The 14,676-nt window shown below is 40.1% G+C and overlaps 1 protein-coding gene across 14 annotated transcripts in view; it reads right to left on the reverse strand.

Annotated features, from left to right (window-relative positions):
* GK (glycerol kinase) overlaps positions 1–14,676 on the reverse strand; it is a 342,820-nt gene that overhangs the window by 9,193 nt on the left and 318,951 nt on the right. For all 14 annotated transcript variants that reach the window (XM_054695801.1, XM_054695793.1, XM_054695794.1 and 11 more), the window contains 2 exons: positions 537–615; positions 44–140 (listed from right to left, as the gene is read on the reverse strand). In XM_054695801.1, the coding sequence (XP_054551776.1) occupies positions 44–140; positions 537–615 (176 nt within the window). The remainder of the gene's footprint in view (positions 1–43; positions 141–536; positions 616–14,676) is intronic.

The raw sequence follows: 14,676 nt of genomic DNA on the forward strand, positions 1-14,676 counted from the left end.
TAAATCGAAACCCACAAAAGCAAATCTTATTTTCAATTCTTACCCTCTCGCACTGGGCTCCCAATAAGGTGCATACAACCCTGAAAACGCTGGCACAAAATAGCAGCCGTAAGAAGTTCCTACTTCTTTAGCAAGTTTTTCTAACATGGAAAAACAAAAACAAAAATCACTGAAATATATCCTACTTACTGTAATGTAATAAAGTTGTAATGCTCGCTTGAAACTGAAAGTTAGGGCTCTTTCCATCAGATAAGTTTAACTGAACTACTTTGTTTGCAGATTCTAGCAATCTTTGGTGCTCAATTTTACACTTGGGTAATTTTTATAACCTGCCTTGATTAATAAACACCACTAATTACATCAATTTGTTGTTTTAAAATCATCACAAGTCTTTTATCTATAAATCACATTCATAATAGGATCCATATAATTTAATGTCACATATGGCAAAACGCACAAGTATTAACAGATTGCAAAGACAAAATATTAAAATTTTTTATTACTCAGAGTCTAGCCCCTCATTTGAACATACTCACCAATTTCCTCTGAGGTTTTTATAATTCCAAGATTGTCTCTTAACCAGCGAATAACAGCGCCGGCTATGGCTACAGAGCCCTATGGAAAAAAAGGAAGATGAAAAAGAATATGTTTTGAAGTTATATACTTTAAAAGGGTGAATTGTATGATATGTGAATTAGATCTCAATAAAGCTGTTATAAAAAGATCCTGAGGGTAAGAAAAAAGGTCAGTATAAACCATTAGGAACTTCAAAGACATTTTTTTGGTTCTGATATTTAACTCATATATATTATTTTTTTAAGATTTATTTATTTATGCATATAAGAACTGGGGTACAGGCCAGAGATGCGGGGGTGTGAGAGGATTCACTAGAGACAGAGTAGGGAACAGAACAGCCAGACTGACTGAAATACACTGCTGAGGGGAGCAGCGGGCGAGTCAGGAGAGGTCTGCTGTGCCATGTGGGTAGCTCCCTGCCCGGGGATCAAACTCGTGCTGCAGTAGCTGGGGATAGTTTCATAGTGCTAACGCTTAACCCCTTGTGCCACCAGGGAGGCCTCCATATATTTTTATTATTGAAAATTAATTCCACAGAGTTACCCCAACCATAACATTAGGTGATGTGAATTGTAGGAAGCAGAACATCTTTTTCATCTGTCTCCTACCCTCCTTGTTCCCAATTCAATGAACTGAATTACAAATGGTTATCCTTGCTTGCTGTCGGTTTTTAGCATGTATACAACCTAGGTGCTGAATATGTTGATACAGTGGATCATTCATAGCTTCTATGAGAACAAGTTAATACAAAGATACAGAACGCCATGATTATTCTCATTGTCCAGAGGCTTTTTTTTTTAGCTATAAAAAGTCATTTGAGGAATAGATTTGACATTTTTATTTCCATATAACCACACTTTAAAAACGGGACAAAGATCATTCAAATAAATATCTAATGAGAAATTAATCATCCTCACTCCAAGAAGTTTTTTTAATGTATTTCCTAACTCTGATATTTAGGTACTTAGTAGGACCATCAAGGACAACTAAGGAAACATTTGCTTAAAGACACTTGAAAATTTTATTGTCAAATTTCCTTTGAAAACAATTCAGAGATAGCTGCTGCTAAAGACCAGTAAATGTAATATAAGATTTTCTAGACCAATGCTGTTCAATATAAAGAAAATGTGAGCCACATATGTAATTTAAACTTGTAATTACCACATTAAAAAAGTAAAAAGAAACAGGTTAAATCAATTGTAGCACATTTTGTCTGGGCCAATATATTAAAATATTTTGACACATAAGCAAAAAAAATGATTGAAGTATTTTGTACTTTTTCTAAGTTTTTGAGATGGTGTATATATTTTATCCTACAGCAAATCTCAATTTGGAAGTGCCACGTTTCAAGTGCAGAGTGATCACACTAGAGGCTACCATGCTGGACAGCACAGTTCTAGATCTAATTGGAAAAAAACGGACTTTCCTTCTCCTTATATAAAAGATACTGACTCTAGGTGGAATCAAATCCAGAAATTTGTACATTTTTAATAATTTTAGGAGAGCAAATTATGAATTTAAAAGTGCCAGAAGGCTAGTAGAGTGGTTTTATGGCTATTGGCTAGTGGAACTTTATATTTTGGGAAACCATATGCTGATGTACTTCATTTCCACTGAAAAGGGCAGGCTATTGGGCCTCCCCTGGTGGCACAGTGGTTGAGCGCTGGGCTGCGAGGCTGCCCGCAGCCTCTGCAGTGCCAGTTCGATCCCCAGCCACTGGCGAGGGTCCCACATGGTGCGCAGACCTCTCCTGCTGCGCCCGCTGCTCCCCTCAGCAGTGTATTTCGGTCCTTCTGCCTGCTCTGCTCCCCGCTCTGGCTCTGGTGAATTCTCTCACCCTCCCACGCTTCTGACTGTACCCAGTGCTTGTATAAATAAATAAATAAATAAATCTTTAAAAAAAATTAAAAAAAAAAGAAAGAAAAGGGCAGGCTATTGCAAGCTGTGGCAATTTTTTTTTTTGTAAGGAAGAAATAAAGTTTTGGTAAAATGACAATCGAGGTTTTAATTAGTGGTAACTGGTTGAGAACCAGAGGGCATTTTTTAGATTAAAATAAAAGAAAAAAAAAGCAAAGTCACTGTCCAGTTTCCAGAAGAAAATTACTTTAAATTTGGTCATCATGAGTGTTCAGGGGTGTGTTATTCAAAGTTTAGAAATATATTCGATATAAGAAAATAACAAGTAGATTAAAAATATGTATTGGAAAGAAGTATATTATTTGTGGTATCAGGATATAATATATGGTATCAGCTCACCTTTAAAAAATAAAAATGAGGGCCTCCCTGGTGGTGCAGGGGTTAAAGTCTCAGCGCTGTCAAGCTATCACCAGCCATTGCAGCATGACTTTGATCCCAGGCCAGGATGCTAATCCACATGGTGCAGCAGATTTCTGTCTCGCCCACTGTTCCCCTCAGCAGTGTATTTCAGTAGATCCACCTGTTCTGTGCCCTAATCTGTCTCTGGTGAATCCTCTCAGCCCCTGCACCTCTGGCCTACACCCCAGTTCTTGTATGCATAAATAAATAAAAATAAATCTTTAAAAAATAAATAAAGGGCCTCCCTGGTGGCACAGGCAGTTGAGTGCAGCGCTGTGAAGCTGTCCGCAGCCTCTGCAGTGCTGGTTCGATCCCCGCCCGCCTCGGAGCAACCCCCATGGTGAGCAGACCTCTCCTGTCTCGCCCGCTTCTCCCCTCAGCAGTGTATTTCATCAGTCTGCCTGTTCTGTTCCCCGCTCCGTCTCAGGTGAATACTCTCACCCTCCGTGCATCTGGCCTGTACCCCGGTTCTTGTATACATAAAATAAATCTTGAAAAAATAAATAAAAATGAGAAAAACTTCTGAATTCACAAAAGATGCGGTCTTCTAAATTCAGGATATAAAGTAGAAATGGTGTAATGATTTGAAGATGGGCAGGGACATATATGGTGAGTAAAAACCTAAACTGATAGGCTATCGAATTAAGTTACTATCAATTATATCCTAAATAGAAAGATCCAACACTTCAGTGCAACAGCTACAAATATGAATCAACCTTTGTTCTAAGTCATGACCCTTTGGGAAAGGGGTATGAAAACCTAATAGTTGCACTCTAAGAAAGACATAATAGAAGTGAGAGAGTATAATAAAGAAGAGTAAATTAAATCATAACAGGACACAAGGAATAAATTGAGTAGGTCTGATGTGATGTTACAGCAGGCAGAAACACTTTTCCTCCAAAGTTCCTTGACATGAATGCCATTCCCATGATTCCCATGAATGCTATCCATTTAAAGTAGATGTTTTGGGATGCAGGGGAGTTGTGTCTTACAAAGCAGTTAAAATCAGTGCTTAAAACCAGTAGGTGTGGAGAAAATTATGTTAAATTCAGATTTTCCTTAAATTGCTTAAAATCATCCATTAGGCAGAGTAAACATAGTTTTATGCTTGCTACAGTACTGTTTTCACATATATAATTTACACTGTACTTAATTTGTATACATTAGATTACAAATGTTGTCTAACTCTTGCATTTTTAAATGCATAGAAAAGAAGAAAGGTACACAGAACTGAAATGGGGGGGTATTAATTTTGAAATGTAATTTATATCATTAATACTTCAGTAACAAGTTGGGGGGTTAAAAGCATTTATTGCTCAGCAAGCAGACTTTCCAAGAAAGTACATTACAAAGGTATATAAACAATGTTTATAGGTTGTGGCATATAATCTTTTTTTAAAAAGATTTTATTTATTTATGCACACAAGAACTGGGGTATAGGCCAGAGGTGTGGGGGGTGAGAGAATTCACCAGAGACAGAGTGGGGAACAGAACAGGCAGACTGACTGAAAATACACTGCTGAGGGGAGCAGCGTATGAGTCAGGAGAAGTCTGGTGCGCCATGTGGGTCTCCTCCTTGGCTGGGGATCGAACTTGTGCCGCAGTGGCTGTGGTTAGCTTCATAGGTTGTGTCTTAACCCCTCGTGCCACCAGGGAGGCCCCTGTGGCATATATTCTTAATTAAGGCAGTTTCCACGATTCCTGCCTCTTGGGGTTCGTGTACTGCATGACTCCGTTCCCTGAATATACTGGGGCCCATGGCTTGCTTTTAACCAGTAGTATGTCAAATGTGTAGGACCTATGTGATGATGAGTATGTGATTATGTTGTGTAAGATTATGGAGCCTGTTTTCCAGACTCCCCCCCTCCCTCACTGGTTCTAAGGAGGCAGAGGGTGATGTTTTGAATCCTCACATGGGAAGGAACTGGGAGTGATGTTTAGGGGGAGAGGGCAGCCTCAGGCTGAAAACTAAAAGGAAACTGAAACCCCCCTTCTCCAACCACAAGGAACTGAATTCAGCCAATAACCTGAGTGAGCCCAGAAACAGATGGAGCCTTAGATGACACCAACTCTCAGCCGACACCTTGACCACAGACTTGTGAGACCCTGAGCAGGACACAGCGAAGCTGTGCTGGAGTTCTGCCCCATGGAAACTGTGAGATAATAAATGGGTGTGGTTTTAAGCCACTTACATTTGTCCTAATATTGTTATACAGCAGCAGGTAACTCATATATAGACTTACAGCTAGAATGAAATATCTGGCTTGGAGGGGATAAAAAATTTTAAAGGAAACCTTAAAATAAGTCATACCAAAGAAGAACTGGGGGATGGGACCTTGAAAGGCATCAATAGGGCATAAAGGGAAACCCTCTTTGAAGCTCATATATAAATAGACAAAAATGACATAATGTAGGATTTGGTATATAAACAATATTTATTGAGTGTCCACTAAAGGCCAGCCTGCTGGTAGGGAGTGGTAAGCAAGTCAGTTCAGCACCCTGGTCTCGGGGTACTTACATCCTAGCGAAAGAATACAGAACATATCAACATCCCTTATAATCAGGGAAATGCAAATCAAAACCGCATTGAGATACAACCTTACACCAGGAAGAATGGCGCATATCAAAAAAACAAGCAACAACAAATGTTGGCGAGGATGTGGTGAAAAAGGAACTCTCCTACATTGCTGGTGGGAGTGCAAACTGGCCCAACCACTATGGAGAGCTGTGTGGAGGTTCCTCAGTCAACTAAGAATGGAGCTACCATATGACCCAGCAATTCCACTACTAGGAATTTACCCAAAGGACACAAAAACAGTGATTCAAAAGACCACCTGCAAGAGGGGGCGGAGCAACATGGCGGCGAGGAGACGCTGCGAGTAAGATCTCCCATTAAAAAAAGTGAATAGGGAGGAAAAGCGGCAGGTCCCAGTGAGAACTGGGACACGGAAGATAAACGGGTGACGCCAGCAAACTACCCGAAGAAGAAAGTGGCCATAAAAGAGGACTAGAAGGGAGGGAAGCGCAGACCCCTGCTCCCCTCCCCCGCCCACAGAGGCGGCACTCTCCGACCACAGAGAGGAGGAAACAACAAACCAAAACGCGCCAACAAGAACAAACGAGGCAGCAAGCGGGACTGTGAGCGGAAAGGAACTATGGCAGCCACCACACCGTGAACGGGAGCTGAGGCGAACCCTGCAGGATCCGCCGCGGCGGTGAGCGAACGGCTCCGGGCGCCATTAGAGAAGAACAAAGACCCCGGGAGACGCGCACACAGCCCGGGCTGCCGGTAAGCTGGCGCGGAAACGCAGCGCGCTCGGGGAGCTTGAAAAGCAAGTGCAGACCTGGATCGCGGCTGCCCAGGTCCCCGCGCCTGCGACCTAGGCTTGCGGGGAGACGACCTAGGCTTGCGGGGAGACGCGCGGAGGTCCTCACTGAGGTGAAGGTCCCTCCCTGAGTGAGCAGGAACCAGGCACCCAGGCACGGGAGCGGTGCAAAAGGCGCCATTCCCGCGCCACTGAACTGGGCTACAGCCCGCGTCCTGGAACTGAGGGCTTTGAACTGAGACCCGGGGCACGAAAATTCGGGGCGTGGGTTCTCCACGACAGTGGGGCACAAGGCAGACACAGCACCCCAAAGCTGTTGAGGTGTACCCTACCATTCCCGCTCTGTTCTCTGTCCCACGGGGTGGGGGGAGGCGAAAAACAGCCCCCAAGGACAATAGGAGAGATCTCTGGCGCCACCTAGCGACCAGGAAAAAAAAAAGTCACTAACACCCTATAAAACAGGACATTTCTTAAGACTGCTTGAAAAGGGCAGAAGGTTTCTGGAGGACCCAGTGGCCAGCCGGAAGTTATTCCACGCCAGGCCCTTCCGACCAGCAGTCTGAGCCCACAGAGGAGCAGGCACCCACGTCCGGGGCAGACGGGGGCGCAGAAGAGTGTGCCTGAAACCGGAGGCGCAGGGACTGCATCCCGCTTCGCCATTTGAGAACAGGGACATTTCTTCAGTAAAACTGCCTAAAACCAGCAGAAAGCTCCCCAGAAGACAGAGATGGCTCCTGGAAGAGCCAGAGGGGAGCGGAGAAGTTCACCCAAGATGTCAGTCAGTCCGAGCAACACAGTGTCCCAACGCATACGACAAATTAGAAAACAGACAGTAGGGAGTAGAAAGAACCACACGCAACCTAAAAACTCCTCAGGAAAGAAGCACACCACAAAAAGAAAACCACTCCCCAGATTGCAACGACAGCAACTTGGAAGAACTTCTGAGCCTTCCAGAAAGAGAATTAAAATTGCCATGATTAAAAAAGTGATAGATCAGAAGAAGGAAATTGAGTCCCTAAAGAGGGAAGTAAGAGAAATGCAGGAGATCAAAGAATTAATGGAGGAACTAAAGAACTCTGGAAAAGCAATGAAAGCAGAATAGATGAAATGGAAGAACGAATAAGTAATCTTGAAGACACAGAAATAAAAAGAACCAAAACAGAAAAGGAAAGAGAAGTACGAAGGAAAAAGAATGAAGAAAGACTTCGGGAACTATCTGACTCCATGAGGAAAGGAAATATAAGAGTTATAGGAATTCCAGAAGGAGAGGAGAGAGATGTAGGAACAGAGAAAATATTCATGGATATAATTGAAGAGAACTTCCCAAATGAGAAGAAGGAGCTGAAAATTGATATACAAGAAGCAAGAAGAACACCAAACTACCACGACGAAAGGAAAAACACAGCAAGACACATAATAGTAAAGCTCCCAAGAATCCAGGACAAGGAAAAAATAATGAAGCTGACAAGAGGGAAGAACAGATAACATTCAAAGGAAAACCAATCAGGCTGACATCAGACTTCTCTGAAGAAACACTACGGGCAAGGAGAGAGTGGAGGGACATAGTCAACAGACTCCAAGAAAACAGATGCCAACCAAGAATACTCTATCCCGCAAAGCTCTCTTTCCTCCATGAAGAAAGAATATGGACCTTCCCAGACAAAGAGAAATCTCGGAATTTCATTGCGACTAAACCCCCACTCCAAAAAATACTACAAGGAATCCTAAAGCCAGAACCTCAGAGGGACGAATAACCAACGAAAGACCAAAAAAAAAAAAAATTATTAAAAGAATAAATAAAATCAAAGGAAAGACAAACATAAGGCAAAAGATGCTAACATATCAATATTAACTCTAAACGTAAATGGACTAAACTCTTCAATAAAAAGACACAGAGTTGCAGCCTGGATTAAGAAACAAAACCCAACCTTTTGCTGTCTCCAGGAAACACATTTAGCTACAAAAGATAAAAATAGGCTCAAAGTCAAAGGATGGAAAACAATCCTACAAGCAAATGGGCCAAAAAAGAAAGCAGGAACAGCTATACTTATATCAGATAAAACAGACTTCAAACTCAAAAAAATAAAAAGAGACCCCAATGGTCACTACATTATGATCAAGGGGACAATACTTCAAGAAGAAATAACACTCATTAACATATACTCACCAAACGAAAGAGCACCAAAATATATCAGACAACTGTTGTCCTCTCTGAAAACAGACATCAGAGAACACATATGTAGTGGGAGACTTCAACACACCACTATCAACAATGGATAGATCAACAAGACAAAAAGTAAGAAACTAAAGCTCTAAATAAGGACCTAGAGCATTTGGGCTTAACAGACATCTATAGAACACTAAACCCAAAAAAAACGGAGTACACATTTTTTCTCAAGCGCACACGGATCATTCTCCAGGATCGATCACATACTGGGGCACAAGACAAACATCAACAGATACACCAAGATTGAAATCATACCAACCATCTTTTCTGACCACGAAGGCATCAAACTAGAAATAAATCATAAAAAGAAGGCAAGGAACTATCCTACCTCATGGAGATTAAAAGCCACACTACTGGAAGACCACTGGACTAACGAGGAGATCAAAGAAGAAATTAAAAAATTCTTTGAATTGAATGACAAGGAGGACACCAATATCCTAAATGTATGGGATGCAGCAAAAGCAGTAATAAGAGGAAAATATATAGCAATAGAAGCTCACATCAAAAAACAAGAAAGAACTCAAAGAAACAACCTAATCTCGAAGCTCAAAGATCTAGAAAAAGAACAACAAAAAAACCCCAGAACCAGTAGAAGAAAAGAAATAATAAAAACCAAAGCAGAAATAAATGAAATTGAAACTAAAAAAACAATCCAAAAGATCAATGAAACCAAGAGCTGGTTCTTTGAAAAAATAAATAAAATAGACAAACCCCTAGCCAGGCTCACAAAGGAAAAAAGGGAGAAAGCACAATACACAGAATCATAAATGAAAGAGGAGAAATCACAACGGACACAGCAGAAATCAAAAGAATAATCAGTAACTACTATGAACAGTTATATGGAAACAAGTTCAACAATCTAGAGGAGATGGACAAATTCCTACAACTCTACAATCACCCAAAGCTAGATAAAGAAGAAATAGAACACCTAACAGACCAATTACAAGCAGCGAAATTGAAATGGTAATTAAAAACCTCCCCAAAAAAAAAGCCCAGGACTGATGGATTTACAAATGAATTCTACCAAACATTCAGAGACGAATTAGTGCCTATCCTTCACAAACTCTTCCAAAAAATTGAGAAGGAAGGGACAATACCAAACACGTTCTATGAAGCCATATTACACTAATACCAAAACCGAATAAGGACAACACAAAAAAGGAAAACTATAGGCCAATCTCCCTAATGAACACTGATGCAAAAATCCTCAATAAAATTTTAGCTATCAGAATCCAACAATGTATCCATAAGATAATTCACCACGACCAAGTTGGATTCATTCCAGGGGCACAAGGATGGTTTAACATCCGAAAATCAATCAACGTTATCCAACACATCAACAAAAAGAAATATAAAAACCATATGATAATATCAATAGATGCTGAGAAAGCTTTCGACAAAGTGCAACACCATTCATGATAAAAGCCCTTGAAATTCTAGGATACAAGGAACATACCTCAACATCATAAAGGCCATTTATGACAAGCCAACAGCCAGTATCATTCTCAATGGTGAAAAGCTGAAAGCAATTCCATTAAGATCTGGAACAAGACAAGGATGTCCAATCTCACACTGCTTTTCAATATAATACTGGAAGTCCTAGCCAGAGCAATAAGACAAGAGAAAGACATCCAAGGAATCCAAATAGGAAAAGAAGAAGTCAAACTATCACTATTTGCAGATGATATGATAATATACATAGAGAACCCCAAAATCTCCACAGAAAAACTAATTCAACTCATCAATCAATTCAGTAAAGTGGCAGGATACAAAATCAACACGCAAAAGTCAGTGGCCTTCCTATACACAAACAATAAATCTGAAGAAGAAGAAATCAAAAAACCACCCCTTTTATTATCGAAACAAAAAAAATCAAATATTTGGGAATAAATCTAACAAAAGAGGTAAAGGACCTATACAAAAAACTATAAAACACTGTTAAAAGAAATAGAAGAAGACACAAAGAAATGGAAAGACATCCCCTGCTCATGGATTGGAAGAATAAACATTATTAAAATGGCCATCCTACCAAAAGCAATATACAGATTCAATGCTATTCCAATCAAAATCTCAATGGCATTCTTCAAAGAAATAGAACAATTATTGATGAAATTCATATGGAATCACCAAAACCCCGAATAGCCAAAGCTCTACTGAAAAAAAAAGAAGGAAATGGGCATCACACTCCCAGACTTCAAACTATACTACAAAGCCATAATCATCAAAACTGCATGGTATTGGAACAAGAACAGACATACAGACCAATGGAATCGAATAGAAAATCCAGAAATAAACCCACAGATTTATGGTCAACTAATCTTTGACAAAGGAGCAAAGACTATGCATTGGAGCAAAGAAAGTTTGTTCAATAAATGGTGCTGGGAAAACTGGGTCGCTACATGCAAAAGAATGAAGCTTGACCACTACCTCACACATACACAAAATCAACTCAAAATGGATTAAAGAACTAGACATAAGACCTGAAACCATAAAATATATAGAAGGAAATATAGGCGAAACACTACGGGATTTGCACATCAAAGACATCTTTACAGACACATCACCCAAAGCAGTGATAGTGAAGAGAAAGATAAACAGCTGGGACTACATCAAATTAAAGAGCTTCTGCACAGCAAAAGAGACAATAACAAAAACAAAGAGAAACCCCACCAACTGGGAGAACATTTTTGCACCCAACACTAATGATAAAGGACTGATCACAAAAATCTGCAAAGAGCTGATGAGACTCAGCAACAACAAAGAAAATAATCCAGTCAAAAAATGGGCAGAAGAGCTAAAAAGAAACTTCTCTGAAGAGGAAATGCAAATGGCCAACAGACATATGAAAAAATGTTCAACATCACTTGTAATCAGGGAAATGCAAATCAAAACTACCATGAGATACCATCTTACACCAGTGAGAATGGCACATATTAAAAAAACTAGCAACAACAAATGTTGGCGAGGATGTGGAGAAAAAGGAACTCTTGTGCACTGTTGGTGGGAGTGCAAACTGGTCCAACCACTATGGAGAGCTGTGTGGAGATTTCTGGACCTACTAAACATAGAGCTTCCATATGATCCAGCAATTCCACTCCTAGGTATTTACCCAAAGGACACAGAAACATCAATTCCAAAGAGCACCTGCACTCCTATGTTTATAGCAGCACTGTTTACAATAGCTAAGCTTTGGAAACAACCCAAATGCCCAAAAATAGATGACTGGATCAAGAAGATGTGGTACATATATACCATGGAATATTACTCAGCATTCAAAAAGATAAACACATGCAATTTGCAGCAACATGGATGGCACTGGAAGGGATCATGCTCAGCGAAATAAGCCAAAAAGAAAAAAGAAAAATACCGGATGGTCTCACTCATAGCAGGAATCTAGAAAACTTAAATAAGGGACCAGGAAAATGAATATAAGAAAGTGAAAATCAAAATCAACAAAAAAACTATGAACCAGAGACACTTTTTGGGGGGGGGGGGGGGGCGGGAGGGGAAGGATTGGGGTCAGAATGGGGCGTTTGCAATTGTATGGGGGAATATAAAAATAAAATTTAATATTTAAAAAAAAAAAAAAAAAAAAAAAAAAGACCACCTGTACCCCTATGTTTATTGCAGCACTATTCACAATAGGTAAAACCTGGAAACAACCCAAATGCCCCAAAATAGATGACTGGATCAAGAAGATGTGGTACATAGACACAATGGAATATTATTCAGCAATCAAAAAAGATAAACTCTTGCCATTCGCAGCAACGTGGGTGGAGCTAGAAGGAATTATGCTCAGTGAAATAAGCCAGAAGAAAAAAGAAAAATATCGGATGGTTTCACTTATAGCAGGAATATAGGGGAACCAAATAAGACATTGGTATAAAAAAAAATAACAGTACAAAACACAACAAAGCAAAAACAGACAATTACAAACCAGAGACATCCTGCAGGGGAGGAGGAGGGAGAGGGATCATAGGGAGGGAGGAGCACAGGGGACTTTGGTGATGGTGCATGGGTGCCTTGGGGAAGGAAATCTATGGGGACTCAATCTGAGGGGGTGGGGGGAAGCAAATATTGTTTAAAAATATTAAAAAAAAAAGAATACAGAACATAGAAGTCTCAAATCCTAAGTAAGCTTGAGTCCATAATTAAATCAAAAGCCCCCTAAAGGATTTTTGATTTGTGAAATAATATTTAGAAAAAGGTGAATAAGGAAAGGGAGAAACACAGCTTGAGGAAATAGTAGGTACACTTTTGACAGATGGCAGAGGAGGCGGAGCTACTCAACTGTTCTGCGGTCTCTTCCACCACTAAGCAAAATCACCCAAATAGAAAGAGTAGGACATCTTTAAACAGTTTAATATGAATTTGAAGGCGTAGAAAAACTAAGAGATCATGTGCCCCAATTCCTTTTTATTGATAATGGAATAAAGACCTAAAGAAGTTAAAATGTCAAGCCTAAATGAATCACATTCCAAGGGGTTTGGGAGAAAAAAAGCTTTATCTTGTGAAAAACAGGTCGATGGCCACATCAACAGAGATGGTGAGCTTGAACTTCAACCATCCCGCTGGTTCTAAACACACAGGGTAACAGACAAAATGTAAAAAGAGAAACCAAGACACAGGCTGGCTCAAATACAGAAGAGATGGAGGTGGAAAGACACAGAAATGCTGGGCCAAGCAGGACTCGAAGCCACGAACATGATGGGCTCTGATTCATTTTTGGGGATGGTTCAGAGAATCCAGAACTGGCTCCTCCAAAATGTTTTGTGAAAGAATAGAATCAGCTTTGGTGTTTGAAGTTAAGTGCTAGGTGGTGTGCTCCTGCTTGTGCAGGGATGCTGGAAAAACAAGCAATTGTCTACCTGCTGGCTGAGTCTCTGGCTTCCTGGAAGAGGAGCATGGAAGCAAAAATTCTAAAATACATGAAGAAGCTGGATATTAAGACACCAGCCAGCACTACTTAACAGCTGGAATAGAATTCACTGCATTTTGACAAAGACATTAAAATACCCGTGTGCTTAAAGTACTTATAGAGATAAGTTAAGGCACAGTTTCCATTTAAAAAACCATGAAATTATGAATCAAAAGAAAAGAGAATAAAGCAAAATGAAGTGGATGGGAAAAATAAGCAAGACTGCTTTTGTAGTCTAGAAATGAAATTACTGAGTGAAATTTAAAAATGAAATAGATGAGATGCTTAGGAGAAGTGCAGATGAACAGTAAATTACTGTTTCCAAACACTGCTGGTGGGAGTATGGCAGGCCTCATTTGTATTATCTACTTAAAGTGCAGATATACACCATCCATGCTGAGATATTCTACTCCTACAGAAGGGTGGGCACGGAAGACATGTACAAAACTATCCACAGCAGCATTTCTCTTAATATCTAAAACCTGAAAGCAACTCAAATGGCATTAATAGCTGGATAAATGCTAAACCGTGGTATTTTTGCATAGTAATGAAAAAAGAGTGAAGCAATCGCTGTATCTAACAGCATGGATGAGTCTCACAAAGAGAATGTTGAACAAAAGAAGCCAAATCAAATAATACATATTGTTTGGCTCAGTCCCTTGCTTATTCTCTCTTCCTATTTTTAATATATAGAGTATTTAAAGCACGCCAAACTAAACTCTGGTGTTTAGGATTGTGCATTTGAGTGTTATAACTATAAAGAAAAGTAAGGAAGTGATCATAATAAAAGTCAGGGCAGTGGTTTCCTTAGAGGAGAGGGAGGAGGCTATGACTGGGAAAGGCACATGGGGGTCCTGTTTCCTGACCTGGGGAGAGACTGCACGGGCCTCCTTTATATAACAACTTGTTAAACTGTAATTTCAGGTTTTACACATTTTTCTGTGTCTTATATTTTACACTAAGAACATTGTGGGGGGTTTGTGTGTGTGTGTGTGTGTGTGTGTTTAAAGAGAGCATTTGGAAATGTGATGTATGAAACTCACCGGGGATGCAACATAAAAAAAGGGCAGTAAAGAGACATGGAGGATGGGTTCAGGGGTTCCTGTATCCATTCAAGAGCAATTCTGAAAGCAGATGAAGGTAATGGCAGTGATACCAATTTGAAGAGATAGGTGCTGAGACTTTTCCAGAACTGCAGACTGACTTGTATCGAAGAACTTAACAGGATAAATAAAAATAAACCCAATCCTGGACACATCACAGAAAAAGGATAGAACATCACCGATAAGGAGAGAATGCTGAAAGCTCCCAGA

This window comes from Talpa occidentalis, unplaced genomic scaffold, assembly GCF_014898055.3.
Source record: "Talpa occidentalis isolate TD23 unplaced genomic scaffold, MPIMG_talOcc4v2.1 talOcc4.15, whole genome shotgun sequence".
NCBI lineage: Eukaryota > Metazoa > Chordata > Mammalia > Eulipotyphla > Talpidae > Talpa > Talpa occidentalis.